The 20,826-nt window shown below is 40.3% G+C and overlaps 1 protein-coding gene across 1 annotated transcript in view; it reads right to left on the bottom strand.

The window, feature by feature from the left end:
- LOC121869526 (histone acetyltransferase KAT2A-like) overlaps window positions 1–20,826 on the bottom strand; it is a 50,568-nt gene that overhangs the window by 8,328 nt on the left and 21,414 nt on the right. Inside the window, exons 7-12 of the mRNA XM_042370884.1 lie at window positions 16,274–16,465; window positions 14,023–14,132; window positions 5,417–5,531; window positions 2,517–2,700; window positions 2,165–2,328; window positions 1,034–1,254 (exon numbers count right to left, since the gene is read on the bottom strand). Of these exons, the coding sequence (XP_042226818.1) occupies window positions 1,034–1,254; window positions 2,165–2,328; window positions 2,517–2,700; window positions 5,417–5,531; window positions 14,023–14,132; window positions 16,274–16,465 (986 nt within the window). The remainder of the gene's footprint in view (window positions 1–1,033; window positions 1,255–2,164; window positions 2,329–2,516; window positions 2,701–5,416; window positions 5,532–14,022; window positions 14,133–16,273; window positions 16,466–20,826) is intronic.

Below are 20,826 nucleotides of genomic sequence, written 5' to 3'. Positions count from 1 at the left end.
CTTAGGCCACCTACAAACCCAAGGAAATGAGGGCAGGTATACAAGTTACAGGTATCCCTCAATATAAAAATAGGTTAGGTTTCAAGAAACCATTCATTAGGTGAAATTTTGTATCTTGAATAGAAGAACATGTGGGCAAAAGAGGGTTTGGTTCCCCAATAACAAAAATACCCCAAAACACAAAACCTGTTCACAAACAAGAAAAAACCCGACTTAACTACTGTAATGATAAATAGTAGACAACTACTGCAATTTCCTACTTAACGCATTAACCCTTAAAGTCCGGCTGAGGTTCCTCTATGTTTACTAAGGCGACCCCGGGTGGCCCTCTTTAACGTTCTTAATTTTTGCGGCATATTTTGAATGTCCAAGAGGGACAGAATACTTTGTGCTGAATTGGATATTTGTTTAACTGGCAACCCAACTCATAGTGTCAGCTGTTGTGGTGGTGGTCACAGCCAGGAAGCATTGGTGAGAGTTTGGTGTCTTGCTACAAAATATGTCTAGGATTATACCTGTTTTTTCTCGAAAGCTAGGGTTGGATTATACTGTAAATAAAAAAAAGCAGGCTTTTTAAAAATACCACAAAATCAGAGGTCTGATTATACACACGATAGGCTTATTCACGAGTGTATACGGTAATTCAGTGTACAATTTGACTAAAGTGAGTGGCAAATCTTAAAGTGGAGAAGATAACCTTTTTTCATCATTATCCCAAAAGTTGTTGCTCTGCAAATTTGCAATTCATGGGCATTGTGAAGAATATAACCCCAATGTACAGCAAGGCTCTGTTGTACTTGGAACTCAAGAATATGCAGGGTTTACTGTTACTGTCCGTATGGTGTTTGAGTGCACGGCATACTGTCGCCACATTGGAAATGTGGTCTGGGAAAGTGATTATTAATGGGATAAAATAAAAAAATTCTTCCATTCCATTCAATATTAAACCTTGCTATAAGCTCTAAGAGAAAACCCTTTTGTTTAACAGGCTGAAGATACTGCACAACATTATAGTATTTCTATCTTTTCTTACCTATGGCAAATTCATCCGCAAATGTAAGAAAGTGCAAGACGTTGTTCTTGACATGGTAATCTTTTAAATGGTTCATCATGTGTGTGCCATAACCCTTCACTTGTTCATTGGAGGTAACTGCACAGAAGACAATTTCTGTAAATCCCTGGGCAGCAAACATCCGGAAGCATATACCTCCAATAGGCCGATTCTCCTTAATCAAGGCCAATGTACAGTGCTTACTGAAACAAATGAAAAATATTTCATTAGATCAATAATAAACCCTCAATATACTGTACAATGAAAATGGGACCGACGCCCAGAGTTTTAAACACTCACTTCCGTTGAAGAGGGTCGTTGTGTTTCAACCCGAGTTTAAAAAAAAAATGAGTCCCACTGGACATCGCAGTACACTACTTGATGGGGTGCTGTGGTGGTAAAATTAACTAATTCCATTATTATAAATTAATTTTATTGGAATTAGTTAATTTTACCACCACACCACTCCGTCAAGTACTGTACTGTAGTGTAGTGTCCTTCGGGACTCATTTTTTTTTTCAACTTGGGTTGAAACACAACGACCCTCTTCAACGGAAGGGGGTGTTTAAAACTCCGGGCTAAGGATTATTATGAAAAGTGATATATGATTTTATGTACAGTATTTCAATAGGAAATACTGTATAGGGTGCAATACTGCAGGCCCCCAAAATACACCAACATATTGTAAGATAGTGCCGGATTTAGATATAAGCTACATAAGCTATAGCTTAGGGCCTCACAGGTCAGAGGGGCCTCTCTGAGTTGAAAATTGTGAAAATAAATAAGTAAATAATGGTAAACAAAAACTAAGATAAATAAATATATAATGCTATACCCAGTATATGTACTGTAGATATTGATTGAGAGGTGTGTGTGTGTTTGTTCCACTCTATAAATTTTTTGCGATTTTTCCACCAAGTTTGATGAAAAACGGTTGTGCCGTTTCGGCTGCCCAGAACAGACACACACACAGACAGACAGACAGACACATGCCTAGTCCTATAGTATATTAGATATCCAGACCCATGGAAAAGGAAAGTTTTACTAATGGATGATTCAGTGGTATGAGTTTTACAGATTACTTGATCAACCAAGGGCCATAAAAATACTTACGGGTCAAACACCAATCTTGTTATGTAGTCTTTGGGCATACGAGGAAGTTGATGAGAAAATACATTCTGAAGACCAATCAACCACAGCATTGTCTGTTTGGATACCTTCTGAGTGAGGGAGTTACCAATAACGTGGAATTCAATATTGCCCTTTCGTTCTTCCAGCTGCAACAAAAAAGAAGTATTCATATAAATATAAATGAACATATGTAATAATTGCAGAAATGTATTAAATTTGTACATGTACAGAATTTTTTTTAAAATCACAAGCTAAAACTGCATTGAAAAAAACAAAATATACAAAGTACGATTAACTTTTTTGAAAATTCTCAAAATGTTATTCAAAATTTCACCTTGGCAGCTTCATCCCTTGCTGCATTCTCTGAGAAAAGAACTTCTGGGCCAACCATCTTCCTTGGGTCAGTTATTGTAGCAACAACCTCAGCCACAGTTTCCTCTCCCAAATCTTCAGTTTCTATTTTTATTCTCTTACTGCTGTTATTATCTATTAAATCATCGCCTTCTCGCTTCTCTCCTCTGCAAAAAAAAAATTATTAAACACATACAGACAAGCAGAGTGAGAGAGGGGGGAGGGGGAGCGAGTATAGGATGTACAGATGGTGAGAGGAGGAGGAGTGTAAGCCGGCTGTGAAGGAAATCACAGAAATTTGCACTTACGGAATTTTGAAGTAATGACCAAAAAATTCACCCTTATGGATTTTTTTTAAATATAAAAAAATATAATAAAATCCTGATATATAACAAAAAAATTCACCAAAATGTAAAAAAAATATTTTGAGTGGATCCTGGGTGATTCCTACAAGACCCACAACAACAATGGTGCTGCTCACTTTTATTTCTTTCCGTAGCTTGTGTTCAGTTTTGTGTCTGTGATCAGGACTGCATTTGCCCTGAAGGAATTTGGGTAATTTTTTTAAGTTTTTCAAACATAAAAATCGTGATATAGAAGAAAAGAAAGCACCGATATTATAAAATTTATTTTGTGTGGATTCTGGTGGTAGCTACAAGACGGTGTGCACCTATCCACTACAACAACAATGGTGCGGCTCAGTCTGAATTCATTCCCCAGTTTGTGTTCAGTTATGCATCTGTGATCAGGACTGTGTTACTGTGTACCCTTATTCAAGATGAGTGGGAAAAGGTCATCAAGTTCAAGTGAAAGCAGTGGTGATAAAAGATTCCATAAAGGAATTACGTTGGACATTATACTTGATGCTTTAAAGAGGTAACTCCCAGTAACTCTGATAGCACCACCTCACCACCTCCTGCAGCATTCAACATCATTTCTGATGAGTTAAATTCAAGTGTTGTGTGTATTTATTGACATGTTACATCATGAATGAATCATTGTATGTGTTTAAAACTGATTATTTTCATTCATACAGTGATCCCTCGGTTAACGAACGCCTCGGTTAACGGAATTTCGGTTAACGAATTACCTTCCATAAGAATATTCAATTCGGTTAACGAAATCCTTATGAAATCATGTCAACATGTTTTCGCCTGCTCACCAGCTGTAATATTAGTCCGCCAATACAGTAATCGGTTTTAGGGATTAAATTCGTTACCATTTGAGTAAATATCAAGAAGGTTTTACTATTCAATAATTTTCCAAGTCTTGTATTAAATTTTTTTGTCATTTTAACAATTATTTAACATAATTGAAGTACAGGGAACTAATTTTTAGCGCACCAAACAGCCACTTGACTCACCCAGAATGGCGTCAGTTTGTGTGTCTGCTCAGTGGAGGAAGCATCTTGCTTGAGGCTCTCTTGAATATAAACTATTTTTACATTTTTACAGTACAATTATTGGTCAACCTGAAATTTATTTTACATATTGACAATATATAATGCAGTGCAGTATTGATTTAAAGAAAATAATCTTGAATTACACCAAGTGAACTTAAAATTTTATGGGTGAAATAACAGCATGAAGCATGAGGTGACTTCTCTTCCACCCCCACTGCCTTCTCTTCTCCCTTCTCCTCCATCCCCACTTATAATTCCCATCATCATCATCATCAACCAGGAGCCTTCTGTGTGCACACCTCAAAGTAAGCATACTTTACTGCATTTATTTTTAGTTTGTATGTAATTTTCGGTGAGCTGGAACCAATTACCCAAAATCCCATTGAAACAATGGTTTCGGTTAACGAATGACCTTCTGGAACGAATTGTGTTCGTTAACTTAGAATGCATTTGTATTACGTTTTTTGGTCAAAATATTTTTTTTTCCTTGGGAACACATCTTAAATTATAAAATGGAAGTCAATGGGAAAATTGGTCCCAGGATATGGAAAATTTTTCAAGAATTGAACCCTACCGTGACCTGGTGGATGCCTGTATATACAGTTATCCGACACCTACGGAGATTGATAGGTGCTGAATAAATAATTTTCCGGTTAGTTGAACCTCACTCTAAGGTTATCCCAATAAATGCTACAAGGCTGACCTTGCAAATTTGTGTACAGTATCCAAAAAATGGACTTTTACACTTATTCCACTCTTATATAAATGATGTGGCTTAGAAAAAAGAAAATATAAAACTATAAAATAAGAAAATGAAGAGCATGGGTGTGTAAGCATGGGATAAGAACCTGGTGGGAGTGGCTGCAAGAGACTGTACAGTGTGAAGAGCTACCATAACAATATTATGGCTAATCCATGCAACCATTAAAAATAATGATTATGGTCCACTTTACAGAATTCTCTTTATCCTGTTACCATAAATTAATGTAGTAACCGCTGAAGACTGTCATGTCTCTGCTTTATTTAACCCATAAGAAACCCATGTTTTATCATTGTGTGACCTATTACCATGGCAACAACTGGTCAAATTTGGCATAATTTACATCAAGAGTTCATCATGTGAACCTTCCTCATATTGATCAAACCTACTACATTGCTGCAAATCTGCAAACATGTTCTTTAGAGTCACACATTAGTTGGACTGGACCAAAAACATTACCCTGCCCCACAGTTGCAGGCAGGCTAATAATGACCTTATCAGAAAATTTAAAGCACTTCACATTCATAATAATACATCATCACTTTTGAACCAATTGCCTAAGACATGTCAGATTAGTGTTTTCTCTTAATGTGGACTGTACCAAAACCAAAATAGTTAAGTATAATCACCTTTTAAATTTATTGAAAAAGCTCTTGAAATACTGTAATGAAATGAGGACATTACACTCTCTCTAGTGAAATAGGCTGCAATACAATAATACCTGTCATCCATACGTTGTCTCCTTGTAGCTGCAGATGTGAGGCTAACAGTGGTGTACTGGCCTTCACCTGGTTGTACTGACAACCTCTCAAATTCACCACGGGCTGCTGTGCTACCTAGAGTGCAAAATGTTGTTAATTATCACTTCCTAAGTAACACAAGGGAACAGAAAATGTTACTGTTTACTTCTCGAATTCACCAAAGAAGGCAGCTGGGAGTTATTTGTAGCATGGCAAATTTCACTAACTGCATATATTTATAAAAAATTTGATACATAATTCTCGGTAAATAGTATAAAGAATTAAGGTTGTAAACATTTGATCCACAATATTATCTTTTAATCCAGAAAGAGTAACCTATACCATACTGTACTTAGTGCAGCATTAATCAAATCAGATATAAGTATCAAATGATAGCTTGTACTTAAACCCAATTTATAACAGCAGCAATGAGAAATGATCGATGAATGTGTGCACCATAACTTGCAATTCCCAACAAATGTTAAGGCACTGTGCAACTGAAGACAACCTTAAGATCACTCAATTACCCTCTGACAACCATCATTCATACAGGCGAGATTAGAGGTCGCTGTTTACCCGTAAAACATGAGAGGTAATGAATCACAGTACACTGTGCCCTCATTAATTCTGATCATAATAATTCGGATTTTGGCTAAATTCATATGATTTTTTTTTTCAAAAATTAATTCAGCGATTTGAATTCAGAATGAATCTGAAATAACTGGGTGGTTCCGAAAAGTTGATTATTATTTTTGGAATATTTTATGAAATAGATCAAGAAGAATGAATTATAAGAATAGAATATGAATTATATTAAGATACTGTATAAAACTATGAATGGTATGAAGCAGTGGCGGAGGAGAAGGGAGGATTGATAATAATTGATTGATTATGATAATTACATCCCTGGCAACGCAACAGCTCAAGTCATACGACACCAAATTAAAATAAAGGCTTAAAACTCCAAAATCAAATAATACAAGGAAAAAACATAAGTAGAAGGCCGGCTTCCTCCACGAAGGAGAAGACTTCCCCTCCCATGCTATCTACTCCTCCCCTGCACTGAGAGAGGTGCTTAAAACAAAGATGGTGAGACTGGGGCATTCCACCAGGTGTCAAACAGTCAATGGGACCAGGCAGTTATCACAATGAGGCAGGGACGCCCTCGCCATTAAAAATCACGAGTCAGCTGTGTGTGGCCAATGCGGAGGCGGACCAAAGGACTCACTCGGCAGCAATGCAGTTCCTGATTCCCCAGGCACCCAATGCAGGGTGGATGGCTCGTAGCTTGTTCACTCCGACAGTATTCCCTCTGCATTGCCAACTTGAGTGGATGACAGCTCTTATTACTAACTTCATATTAGAGGCAGGTAGAGGGGAATAATATACCACAGGGCAAGAAGCAGCTGTTTTCACCATAGCATCAGCACGCTCATTCCCTTTCTCCCCCACACGGGTCGGAACCCAACAAAAACTGACTTTCTGGCCCAGATGTTGGATGAGAAACAACCACTGTAAAATATCTATAACTAAGGGATGGATCAATGAGACACTAGCTAAGGCCCAGAGAGCACTGAGAATTTCTAAAAATTGTAAAATCGCTAAGAGTTGGGCAAAAAAATCTAGAGAGCAAGTAAAATACAGTAGGGTCGCGATATATCGCGACTTTATATAAAGATTTTTTTATATCGCAGCTACCAAAATCGGGCAGGAAATGTTTCAAATGTACCGCCATGGCAAACAAATGCGTTATTTGCTCACCAGAGGCGCCACCGTAGCTGCTCACTCACACATTCACGCTCGCCCGCTCAGTCTTTCTGAGTGAGTGACGAGATAGCAGCCAACTCTGCTGCAGATTATGACTTCTAAGACGAGTATAAATGGGTTGCTAGTGACGTGAAAAGTGAAGTGAAGAAAATGGAAAGCTTAATGGAAAAGATTTAATACTGTAACTATTATTTTTGGTGCTCATTTATTTAGGTGTGGGATTTTAAAGTGAGGGTGGCAGTGTGGCGTCTGCTGCCGAGTCTGGTGTTCCCAGGATGGTGCGTCTGCTGCCGAGTCTAGTGTTCCTGAGTCTGGTGTTCCTTCATATTGATATTGAAATAGTCTGTTGTTCCCGAGTCTAATGTTCATTGGTGCTTTAGTAAGTAAGAAAATGAACTCGTCACTTTTTTGGGCCTCCAGAACCTAATCCTATTTTCCCCATTGATTACACATAATTATATACAGGGTATAGCGATTTAGTATATAGCGAACATCGTTGGACCCTATCTTGCAATATATCCCGACCCTACTGTACCCAAAAGCTTTGCTGTAAAAATAGATGCCATAATGGGGAAACTACCGTCCCGACAGAAGTCAGGAAAGACCACCCCCAAAACCCACCACTGCATCTGACTTAAAGTTGTCGGTGTAAACACTAATAAACTTGAACTTCAGGGAGAAACCACAGTGGCACTAAGGAACCACATAGGGCATATCTGAACCGGAGAAAGACAAAGAATATTCACAACCTCCCTTACCCTGAAGCCGAAAAGCCGTGGGAAGCTTGGATGCTGAGTGTAGTGAGGGGACATAGTCTCGTCAACTATACAAGTGTTGATTATACACTGAGGAAGGTTGTTGAGGAGAAACCAACACTGGACCTGGAGATACTGACTTCAAGGGATGGCTCATCAGCATCCACCAGTAGATTTGGGATTGGCAAAGACCCAATGGCACCAGTCGCACCCCAGCATGATGAACAGCATTCAGTATATTGAGTCTAGTCTCAGTGACTGAGAAGTACACCTCACACCCATAATCCAGTTTGGGTCTAACTAGTATGTGTAGCAGAGTTCCTTAATCAGCACCCTACGATGTGTGCCCCAAGACTCTCAAAAACTTGAGGGCACACTGGCAAGACTCTTTGAAGTAAAAAAATATGTGGCTGGCACGTAAGGCGGTTGTCGAGGATAATGCCCAGGAAATGAGTGTCTGTGACACACTGCACACGATGATCATGGAGCTGTAAATTGGGATCTGGGTGAACACCTCAAAGGCGGCTAAAATGCATGACAATATTCTTCAGGGGAGAAAATCTGAAACCATGCTCTGTGATCCAACGTGAAACCTTGTCTAGTGCATACCAAATGGCCAAGTTGTCTAAATATATACGATTGATACACCACCTGGAACAGATGTTGCTACCCCACTTATTGCGATGGCAAATACGGTCATACTCAAGACACTGCCCTGAGGAACCCCATCCTCTTGAATATGTTGTGCTGACATTTCTGTGGCAATGCGGACCCTAAAAGTACGACATCCAAAGAACTGACCTATTATTGACGGGAAATTTTCCCGCAATCCAAAATTGTGAAGCTCCTTAATGATGCCAAATCACCAAAGCTGTGTTGTATGCCTTTTCTAGGTCAAGAGAAACACAGATGAGATGCTCGCCACAAGCAAAAGCCTCACAGATCGAGGACTCAAGATGAACAAGAGCATCTGTTGTTGAATGCATCTTCTGAAATACAGTAATATCTCCGTTAGCCAGAATCCCTCAAACCCGGAAATCTCTGATTGCCGGAATTGAAATTTGCTCGGAAAATCACTCCCAAAGCTGGAATTTTTTTAAAATTCCGGCTTTGGGAAAAAATTTTCCGAGGTTGAAAATTGAGAGAATTTTCTGAAAATGTTCTTGAATAAGGATGAGTTTTTTGGGGGGGAAGGGGGGGGCCTACTTGGCCTGACTCAATGTCAGGTGGAGGTAGGGTGGGGGATTAGTGGTCTCATATCACTGACCTTCTGATGGAATGTCAGGTCACCTTTCTTGGGTGGGGGATTAGTGGGTGTAATGACCTGAAGTGGTCTTGAATTAACACAAAACTTATAGTATTTATAGGGAGATTGTGGTACGTAGTAGGCAGCTACCAAACAGGGAGGTACTATGGCCTGGGAAGATATTGGAAGCATAATGTGTTGTCTAATGGTAGACCCTGCTGCCATATGGCATCACGAAAATTGTGACCAAGTCCCAGGTTGCTGATCTGACTTTCTGCCTCATTTACACACAATTGCAGGGTCTCAATTGTTTCTCTTACTATTGACAACACAAAATACATATATTGTTTCTCACTTTTGATTTTTTTTTCATTTTTGTCTTTCTTTATTATTATTATTATTGTTATTATAATTATTAGTGTTGTTAATATTATTAGTAGTAGTATTTTATTATTATATTTTTTTTTTTTTTTTTTTATTTACAGTATTACCCTGCTTTACGCGGTTTCACTTTCCGCGATTTCTCATTTAAACGGTACCTCGCCAGAACCGGACTTTCACTTTCCACGGTGCATCTACCCATATACGCGCAGAGTGTCTGGCGCGACGCTATTTTTAGATTCGACCCTCCCGCCTTCTCCCGCCTGGGCAAGCCGCGCGGTAAGGTGCGCAGTGCATGTCTCTGTTGCGTTATCAGTGACGTCATATGACGTATCGTACTGTGATTAGGCCATGCATCCTTACCTCCTTCCGCTGCTAGCTGTGATTGTTTTAAAGTAATATGACGTGTCCACCCGCGGGAGGGAGGGAGGAAAGACGACGCTTGACCTAGCCGCGTCAGTTTCATCCCTCCAGGCCACGCCATGTAAACGTGCATCCATTGTTCTGTAAAATGGCTTCCGCCGGACCACCGCCCCCAAAGAGAAACCTTGCCTTACCTGGACCCAGCCGCCCTAAGCCAAAGAAGATACGACGTTCCCTAAGCTACGAAGTGAAATACAAGATCATTCAAGATTTGGAGAAAGGAACATGTCAAGCTGATCTCGCGCGCCAGCATGGAGTCAACGAATCTACGATTCATACTATTAAGAAGGATGCAGCCAAGATCAAAGAACACATGAGAATCACAAAGTCTGCAGGTGCTTCAATGATCAAGTATTGCCAGAACAAGGTGCTGCTAAAAGTTGAAAATTTGCTGGTGAGTTACTTGATTCGTCAGGCGCGACGCAACATGGCGGTGGACACGCGATCCATTCAAGAGTACGCCCGTGAACTGTACGCAGCAGTGTCATGTAAGATGGGAATTACAGAGCCCAAACCCTTCCATGCTTCCTCTGGTTTGCTGCATAGGTTTAAGAAGAGGAACAAGATCACCAACATCAACATTGGTGATGAAGAAGCGAGTGCTGACCGTGTGGCGGCTGGAGATTTTCCTCCGTTCTTACGTGAGGTTATGGAGGAAGGGCAGTACACCGACGACCAGGTGCAGGCTATGGAGCCGTACATCAAGGTGTATCAAGACAACATCAACACTAGCCGTCAAAAAAGCATTACCGAGTTCTTCGCCCGCAACCCACCACAGCCAGCCAGAGCCAGTGATAGTGACAGTGAAGGTGACTTTGAGGGATTTGTCAGGGAGGCCCTGACAACTATGACAGATAGTGAGGGTGATTCACCTAGTGACGGTGATTCACCTGAGGGCCAGTAATCTGCCCTCTGCCTCGGAACCAGCCTCCATCCCCGTATGCCGACCCATCTCTTCTACTAACGTAAGTGTTAAACCTAACCTTTAGTTTTCCTAACTTAACCTTTATTTTTCCTAACTTAACCTTTATTTTTCCTAACCTAACCTCTTCTATATTAATTGTGTGTGCATACCATCATAAAGTTAAGATAATATTTTTACTACAACATAGTTTTGTGTCGTCAAAAAGTGGAGTTTGGGGGTCGAGCCAGTCTATATTGGAATTAATCCCACATGTTCTGTTGTTCACTTTACGCAGATTTCACTTTCCGAAGTACCCTGGCTGTTCAATTGACCGCGTAAATCGGGGTACTACCGTACTATGAATTATTATTATTATTATCATTATTATTATTATTATTATTATTACTATTACATTTTTGTCCCCCAGGGTCCAATGTGGGTCGGTGACCTGTGCCCAGGTGGGCTAATACCCGTAAAAAAATAAAAAGTATAAGTATAAATGAGTAAAGTTGTATCCCTTCAACATTACATTACATAACATTTTAAAACATGGAGTGAGAAAGCAGAAAGGTGTAGGTGATTAGAGAGATGGAGTGAAAATTAGTGGTAACATGCACCGTGGTTGCCAAGCGATAAGCTCCTGAACAGCTGATCTTTTAATTTGCCTCCATGGAGTCACACAATAAGACCCTCACTGGATGCTTGTCTTAATTCCCGTGTGTGTGTGTGTGAAGCCTGAAAATGTGCCAAATCGACCCCCTCACCTGGGAGTCGATTACTCCACATTGTAACGCTTGAAGGAGCACCACACGGGAAGGTGTCAATACTTTCGAGTTAGCCCAACTGCAAACTGAGGCAGATAAGCGCCAATGTCGGAAAGACGCTGCCACCGCCCCTCCCACAGTAGATGGAGCCCTCCACATGTGCTACGAATGTGGACGATGCCGGTCCCGTATCAGGCTCTTTAGCCACCTCAAAACTCACTAACCTAGGTGACATCTTTAATAACCCATATTATTTTATCATAGCTGGATGATCGTCATACTCGATTCTCAGTGACAGCAAAGTAGTAGTAGTAGTAGTAATAGTAGTCAAACAAGTGGCATATGCTGATGACCTTACAGGAGCAGGAAAAGTGGAGGGCATCAAAATGTGGTGGGACTTGGTAACATCGCGAGGTCCACAAATAGGGTACCACCCAAACGCCAGCAAGTCCTTCCTCATCGTGAAGCCAGAACATTATGAACGGGCAATGGAGGTTTTTGGCGGAAGTGAGGTCAAAATAACTAAGGACGGCCAAAGACATCTAGGCACAGTAATTGGCACTGCGGACTTCAAGACCGAGTACGTAGCGGGAAAGGTGCATGAGTGGATAAGTGAAATCGAAGCTCTGTCTGAGATTGCTAACACAAGAGCCACATGCGGCCTTTGCTGCATTCACCCATGGAGTCAAGCATCGTTGGAACTACCTGATGCGTACTATCCCTGATATCGGACCCCTCCTCCACCCTCTAGAAGAAGTTATCAGTGTCAATTTCATTCCTAAATTAGTGAACCACCCTGACTTAACCCCAGTAGAAAGAGCACTTCTTGCACTTCCATCAAGACTGGGAGGGAAGGGACTAACCAATCCAGAGGAGATTGCTGCCACTGAACATCAAAATTCACTTAAGCTCACGGCAGCCCTCACGGACCACATAATAGCCCAGAATGCAACAGGGGAAGTGGATTCCAGTGAAGTAAATAAGATTCGTAGGTCCATTACGACAGATCGACAGCACTGCCAAAACGATAAGTTGCAGCAACTGTTGCTGCAGGTATCAGAAAAATTTGAAAAAAAAGTAGCTATAGCGCAGGAGGTGGGCGCCTCGAACTGGTTAACTACGTTACCGATAAGGGCAAATGGTTCCAGTGCAGTTGGCGAGTTATCCGGTCTTCTCGGACTACTCCTTGACACCAGGTCATGCAACTGATTAACTTAGGGTGTGGTGGTTGTTATGTTGGCAACAGCTTCTACACCTTAAACAAATTCACGCCTAGGTGGCACTTCCAGCCATCCTCATTACACGAGGGGCAACCATCATTATATTATTTATATTGTGTGTGTGACTTATTTTTTTGCTTTAATTTACTGTATTTTGTCATTCTATTTCTTCTTTTGTATTAAATAAAGTAATTTTAGATGTACATAAGGACTTAGGCTATGATATACTGCAGTGGGATTTTAAACATTGTTCTGTAAGTACGTTATGCATAAAGCATGTGTTCCGAACTTATATACAAATCCGATTTAAGAACGTCCTCAGGAACGGAAGCAATTCATAACACAGAGATCCCCTGTATTGTAAATTTTACTTTTTTGCTCTGTATTAGAAAAAATGGTTTTACTTGGGTGGACTATAATATCCTGAGTATTTTACGTACCATGGAAAGTACGTGTTTGCGTGTTTATTTACATACACTTAAATTATACATTGAGAGAACAATTATGTTAAGATTTATTAGTTTTTATTACAAAAAACTTACTCCATATAAATATCATCACCATCTTCGAAACATTTATCATTTCTAACCTAGATGCAATGGTTTGGTCAGCGACTCCCCCTCCTAAACTTCGATTTAATGTAAAATTGGATTTAACTGCACGGTTCAAGTCCCATCGATGCCATTATATCGAGGTTCAATCTGTAGTAAATTCAGTTTTACCAGAAAAATTAAAATGAATGATAAGTAGCCTTCTGGCAGTTTGCACAGTGAAAGTGATAAGTGTGAATATTGTGTGCAGCAGTACAAGCAGTGTGTTTTATTGTTTTACATTAATTTTTTCGACATGTATTTTTTATGCTCGTGGTAACTTCAAATCAACTTATATTACTGGTGACTTTTGGTGAGCTGAGCTACCGGGATACTTGAAAATCCAATGTGAAGCATGAAAATTCTAACCGAATGGTCCTAAACACTCCAAAATTTTAAACTATCAAATGCCCTGAACAACACTGATAAAGCATACTTTCTCTGGTTATTCACTTTTTATTTCAATGATTAAAGCCTTACCCATATCTAGAATTCTGACAAGTTAATACATATTTATAAGGAAGAATTACAGTATACCTCTTTCAGCAGCTTGGTTGTGAAGGTGTGGGGGTAACTGGGGCCGGTAATCAGCATCCCAGATTGGAGAGGAATTCGAGTATACCTCTTCTTCTAACATGGACAAGAATCTGAAGTATTATAAGGAACAAATTATTTTAGTTTAATGGCTGTGTTATTCTGCAACAAATCTGAAGTTCTTTTTTATATAAAAATAAAAAGACCAGCATTCGAACTCAGGCTGTGGAACATATTGGAGAGAAACACACAAGGCCTTCCATGGACAACACACTCTCTTGAAGGATGGCACAGAGGGTTTGAGCAGAGAATGGCAGTCACCCGCCCCACCGTTTGCAGTCTCGTTTCAAAACTAAGAAAAGAGCAGTCGGACTGGGAGTTGACAATTGAGCAGGCAGCAGCAGGAATGGTATTGAGGAAACCGAAGAAGTACCAGATATTAAACACAAGACTGAAGTCCGTCATTGAGAAATATGAGGAGTATCCCAGAACCGACTTCTTGAGAGCAATTGGCCACAATCTTGAAATATTTTATGAACATTTTGTTTTATACACCAATTTTTATAAAGCAATTACATTACAATTTATATCTTTTATCCTTTAGTAAATGTGCAAAAAAAAAAAATGTATATCATGCAAATCTATCACATTGCAATTATGTTTTCTTTTTATCTTGTGTTTTATGAAGCAAATACATTGCAAAGAAGAAAGAAAAAATAAATAAAAGAAAAAGGCCACATGTCCATTCGGCCAAATGTCTGTTGCAAATCTGTCTGATTTCGTCCTGAAGCAATGATGTACTTACAGTACTTCTAAATGAGTTTATTCATAATCGTTGGGATGACCGTTTCTGACAAGAAAGATATTTTGCTAAATTATATAATGATACATACAATACATTCATTATTTCAAACATGAGCACATAGGAAGTTTATCATAAATCTTATACATTAACTAACTGTCAAATCCTGATAGCAAATTCACACTTTCGGAGGACTCATTTAATATACAAAGCTTGCCCTTAAAATTCAAGGGAAATAGGTTTGCAAAATAGCCACGAATATCCAAGTCCGCGAATAACAAAGCACGTAGTGGCCTCGAGGGTAGACTCGCACATTTTTAATACATTTATTTCTGATTATTTGTGATAGGATTTTCCCATTATCATTTATTTATATGTGTTTTGTGAGTGTGTGTCTAGACACACACAAACACACACAGATACAATACAGGTAAAATAAATTACTGTCTCTAAAACGAATGACTCCCTGTCCTGGCCGCGAAAATGCCAGCAACTTTAAAACTGCTCCCTTAGACATTCTTGGGTACATCCAGGGTGTCTTCCGTGAATAATAGAGGACCGCGAATTAAAAATCTGTGAATTGTCAGGGCATGCTGTACTTATTTTTACCCAAAATAAGGCCTACTAAGACAAATTACATATCAGTAATACTAAATTATGCTAAAACCAACATTTTAAAAGATCAAAATCACATTGAAATATTACACGGCCGTCAGCAGAGGCGAGAAATATGACCACAAACAACTTCATACTTCCCGTTTCTGCTGACAGATCGAGTAGTCAAGCTCCCCAGTCAGTCACACTCATCCACCAACTTTCAGGGGCCGTGTAATATTTCAATGTGATTCTGATCTTTTAAAATGTTAGTTTTAGCATATTGTAGTACTACTGATACGTAATTTGTCTTAGTATGCCTTATTGTGGATAAAAATAAGTATATATTAAATGTGTCCTCCAAAAGCATGAATTTTCTACCAGAGTTTAACAGTTAATTCATGTAGAAGATTTCTGATAAACTTCCTATTGCTCAAGTTTGAAATAATGAAATATGTATCTTTATACAATTTAGCAAAATATCTTTCTCATCAGATACGGTCATCCCAACGATTATGAATAAACTCATTTCGAAATACATCATTACTTCAAGACGAAACCGGACAGATTTGCAACAACCAATCAGCTGTAATTCTTGAGTGGGTGGGGCCTCTCTACTCAGATGGGAAAAAATGCACTATAGTGATATCCCTCCCAGTACATAACTCACACTACCTCATACCTTCCATACTAACTCATGATATCCCTCCCAGTACATAACTCACACTACCTCATACCTTCCATAGTAACTCATGATATCCCTCCCAGTACATAACTCATGTTACCTCATATACATTCCATAGCAATTTCTTTGTAGTTACAAAGGAATTGAATTTTGTAGCCATAAAAAATACTAACCTTGGAAAATGATTGAGAAGCAGTAGCTTTTTTTCTGCAGGCATTTTGTCTTTCTCAGCTCTAAATTTATCTAGCAACTGCTTGCGTAATGTATGGAACACAGCGCGGAGAAAAGTTCTACCAAATATTGCTGTTGTTTCATGATGAGGCAGAGAATCACACAACTGTGGGACATAGCTGAAGCACAACCATCTAAAAATATAATTTTGATTGGTTAAAGCATTTTGTTAAAAAAGGATAGCTTTTGTACACTTTAATACTGTATATATGTATTGTAAGTCAGTTAAGTTATATAAATTACTTGTTACAAAGAAAATTATAATTCAATATTCGTGTGTTAAACCCTTCATAAATATTAAAAAACATTATTAATGACTCTCAACCCCTAAACTCTGAATATGATCAGAAGCACACCATTTTAAATATTCTGCATAAATTATTTAAAAAAATTTTTATTTTTATGACAATTTATCTAAACTTTTATACCATGCACGGCCAGGTAGCCTAGCCATGGGGTTAGGTAGTTTGCACCCCATCAACACACCGACTCCAAACAACTTTAAGTACCTTAATTAAGTTATAAAGTTAAATAATTTCATAAAATAATGTGTAATCAAATGTTAAACAAATGTTTCTAAGGTATACATAAACGGCATGAAACCGTGTTGGCAATCCTTAAAAGGTTATTTCGTAGTAGATGTTCCATCGCAGCATCTCTGATAATACAGTATAGTCTGCATTTACGCGGTCAATTGAACCCGTGGAGGTCTGCGTAAAACGAGAAACGCGTAAACGAAATAACAGAACGTATGGGATTAATTGAAATAGAGACTGGGCCGACCCCCAAACTCCACTTTTTCCGACACCATACGTACGTAAAAATAACATCTTAATTTTATGATGGTATGCACACACAATTAATAATTAAGAGAAATAACAATAATATTAGGTTTTTTAACACTTACGTTAGTAGAAAAGCTGGGTCGGCACACGTGGATGGCGGCTGGTTCCGAGGCAGAGGGCAGATTAGTTGCCCTCCGGTGAATCACTTTCACTACTCGCAGAGGTTTGCAGGGCCTCCCAGACAAACCCCTCAAAATCGACATCCTCACTGTCACTATCACTGACTTGGGCTGGCTGTGGTTGTGGTGGGTTGCAGGCGAGGGAGTCCTCAATACTACGTTGACGACTAGCATTGATGTTGTCGAGATAGATCTGGATATACGGCTCCATAACTTTCGACAGAAGGTTATTAGACACTTCATACCGATGCTTGTCTGGGTCGTTGTCAAGGACGAGCTTAATTTTCTCCCCCAACTCGATGATTTCCTTCACAGCATCATGGCTTGGTCCAGGTAATTCAAGGTTTTTCTCGGGTGGTGGGGGTCCAGTGGAAGCCATTGTGAGGGGAATATTTGGCACAAGAGAGAACTGTATACGAGGACTGAGAACAATGAGACAGGCCCGGCTAGGACAGCGACTTCTACCCTCTGGTGGCAGGGCACATCATGTTACATTAGACCAATCACAGCTAGCGGCGGAGGGAATGCGTGGGTGGTAAGGATGCGTGGTCGATACGTCGTATGACGTCAGCGATAACGTAAGAGCGGGCGGCGGTCAGGACCTCTCCAGCCGCTCACCGCGTAAATGATGAAATTTACCGCATAATTAAAACATTCCATTCTGGCAAGGCACTGTGTAAATGACCAAACGCGTAAACAAAAACCGCGTAAATCCAGACTATACTGTACTCTCAAGTACTTTACACATTATACTGGTCAGACTCACCGGTCTATAGTTGTCCGTGGAGTGACGATCGCCCTTCTTGAAGATAGGACTCACATAAGCCACTTTCCATTCACTGGGAACCTTTTGTTCATCCAGGCATTTACTAAACAGGATCTTCAGGGGCTCGGCAAGCTCGTTGCTCAACTCTCTTAGCACTCTAGGATGCACCATGTCAGGGCCTGGACTCTTATGGACCTTTAGTTTTGACAGTTTATTTCTAATACCCTCTTCTGTAAATACAATGTGGGTCAGTGCTGTGTCAAACTGTCTGTCCTCAAACGCAGGAAGGTTAATAGCATCCTCTCTTGTGAACACTGAGGAAAAGCTGCTCAATGCCTCAGCTTTATCCGGGTCAGAATCAACATAACTACCACCCAAGCCTCAGGTCTGATACTCCTACTCGCGTTTTTAATTTTGACTTTGCATAGCGGTAAAACGCCTTTGGGTTTGACTTGACCTCACGTGCAACCAGCCTCTGGAACTCCTTTTCAGCCCTTCTACACTCTATCTTTGGTTGGTTTCTGGCTCTTGCATACATCCTCCTGTCCTGCTCATTGTTTGACCCAACCCACACCTTGAATTTCTGGGTTTTCTTCTTAACTTTGTCGACCGCCGCATGGTTCATGTGTAGGGATCCCCTCAAATTCCTAGAGGCACTGTGTTTGGTCTTGGGTATATATTTATCGATCAAATGGGTCACTTTACTAGTTATGATATTCAGCGTAGTGTCTGCGTTCTTGTGCCTTAATGAGTCAGGCCAGTTGATACCCCTCATCTCTTCCCTCATCCCATTGTAATTTCCCTTGTGATATTTGCACCTTGGCCTGGCCTTATCTTGAACTAGGTAACAGTTAAATCTGAATGACAACACTATATGGTGACTGGTGCCAACTGGGGCAAGGTGTTCCAGTTTGGTCACCATGTCCTCCTCGTTTGTTATGATGAGGTCTAGTGGCTAGGGTGTTTGTTCCCCTCTGTAATGTGTCAGGTCTCTAACATGTTGGAACAGAAAATTATCTCTGAGTTTCTACAAAAAGAGTAGCAGGGTTATTCAAGTCATTTGGGGTGAACTCATTTCTCCAGTCGATATTGCCATAGTAAAATTCCCCTATGATAAGGAGGTGGCTAGGGTTGAGCATCGCCGCATTGTCTATGAAGGCTCTTAAGTTCCTTTGATTTAGTGGGCCACAGTTTGGGGATCTGTAGATGCACCCAACGATAAGTAAGTCCCCTCCCTTTAATTAAATTTTATACCACTTGGAGTCTTCAAAAACATCCTCTCCCTGTACCCTCGCCTGGCTGGCTCTAAGGTCTTGCCTCGCATAGATAACCACACCCCTCTTGCAAGTTTCTTGAGAAAGGTTCGTAAATGAGTCATATCCAGCAATACTGAACTCACAGTCCTCTGGGTTGATTCTCCTGTTTTTGTACAACAGTTCTACAACTCCTACAATATCTGGTTGGTGTACCTTCAGTAGTTTCAAACTCCTCTCTCATATCAAGGAACGTGTCAGTATTAGTGTACATGGCATTCAAGCCAGAATTTGTTCTCGGTAATGTCTCTGCTCCTAGTAGTAACCCCGCATTTCTCAGAAGCTGCAGCATTTGCTAAGTACACTGTATTTTGCAGGGAGTGGTTAGAAATGTTAATGTTTACACGGCGCTTGCCTCCTCCTGTCTGGTAGGCGGAGCTGGTGCCACCTCCCGGGTGGAGGGTGCGCTGCTGCCTCCTGGCCCTGTATCGGCACACTTGCTTCCACTACCCTCCCCTTGAATATAACCTACGTACACCCGTCCCCGTTCCTCCTTGACTCCTCCCTCTTCTGCTTCAAGTCCTACAGGATCTTCTGGTGCTGTTCCCTCTGCATTACCGTGCGATCTGGGTGATTGAATACACTCCGAGATGCCTTGCTCCTTGCTAAGTTTTTTGCCTGCCGAATAACCTCCCATTTCTTCTCCTCGCTCACTAGTGTGATCCTGAGGCCTGAGGGGGCAAGGCTTATCCCCCTGCTTTTGTCCCAGCCTCCTCACATCCTGTGTGGTTGATGGCATCGTCAGAACCTCTGTACAAATATTCTGAAACTGCATCTTATCGTGTGTTACCTTACTCTCAGTTCCCTCTGCCTGGTTCGGGGACTCCCAAAAACCATTACATTGTTCTTGCGCTGGAAACGTTCCCGTTGTTCCTCCTCTCCCCTAACAGTAGGTCCGTTAATTTTAATTTCTTCGACACACTTCTTCAGAGTCCCTAGCTGCTGTAGAACCTGTTCTGATCCTGCATTAATCTCTGCCACCTCCTGTGGCCCGGCTAATGCCTCAGCATAGTTCCTCTTAGCAACCACCTCCATTCTATTGGCTACTTTCTCTGCCTTAGAAAGGATCTCTTTCCCAACTTGCTCCAGTTTGGCAACCAGCAAGGCTCCAGCTTCATCTATTTTCGTCACTAGGGAACTCTTTCACCTTGACTATGCAGTCAGGGCAATACCAGCAACAGCCTTCATGCTTTACAGCACTTAGCATCTTCCTAAACGTTGCATTGGTCAGGCCTGTATTATCCATATCCGTCATCCCCCAGTTATATATCTTACATTAGTTTGTTTCTTGTCTTAGTATTATATAACTTACATCATTGTTACTTGTCTTAGTATTATATAACTTACATTAGTTTGTTTCTTGTCTTAGTATTATATAACTTACATCAGTATGTTTGTCTTAGTATTATATAACTTACATCAGTATGTTTCTTGTCTTAGTATTATATAACT

Source organism: Homarus americanus, unplaced genomic scaffold, assembly GCF_018991925.1.
Source record: "Homarus americanus isolate GMGI-L3 unplaced genomic scaffold, GMGI_Hamer_2.0 scaffold23578, whole genome shotgun sequence".
NCBI classification, from domain to species: domain Eukaryota; kingdom Metazoa; phylum Arthropoda; class Malacostraca; order Decapoda; family Nephropidae; genus Homarus; species Homarus americanus.
Note: the sequence above shows the minus strand (reverse complement) of the source record. Positions and strands in the feature narration are given on the sequence as shown.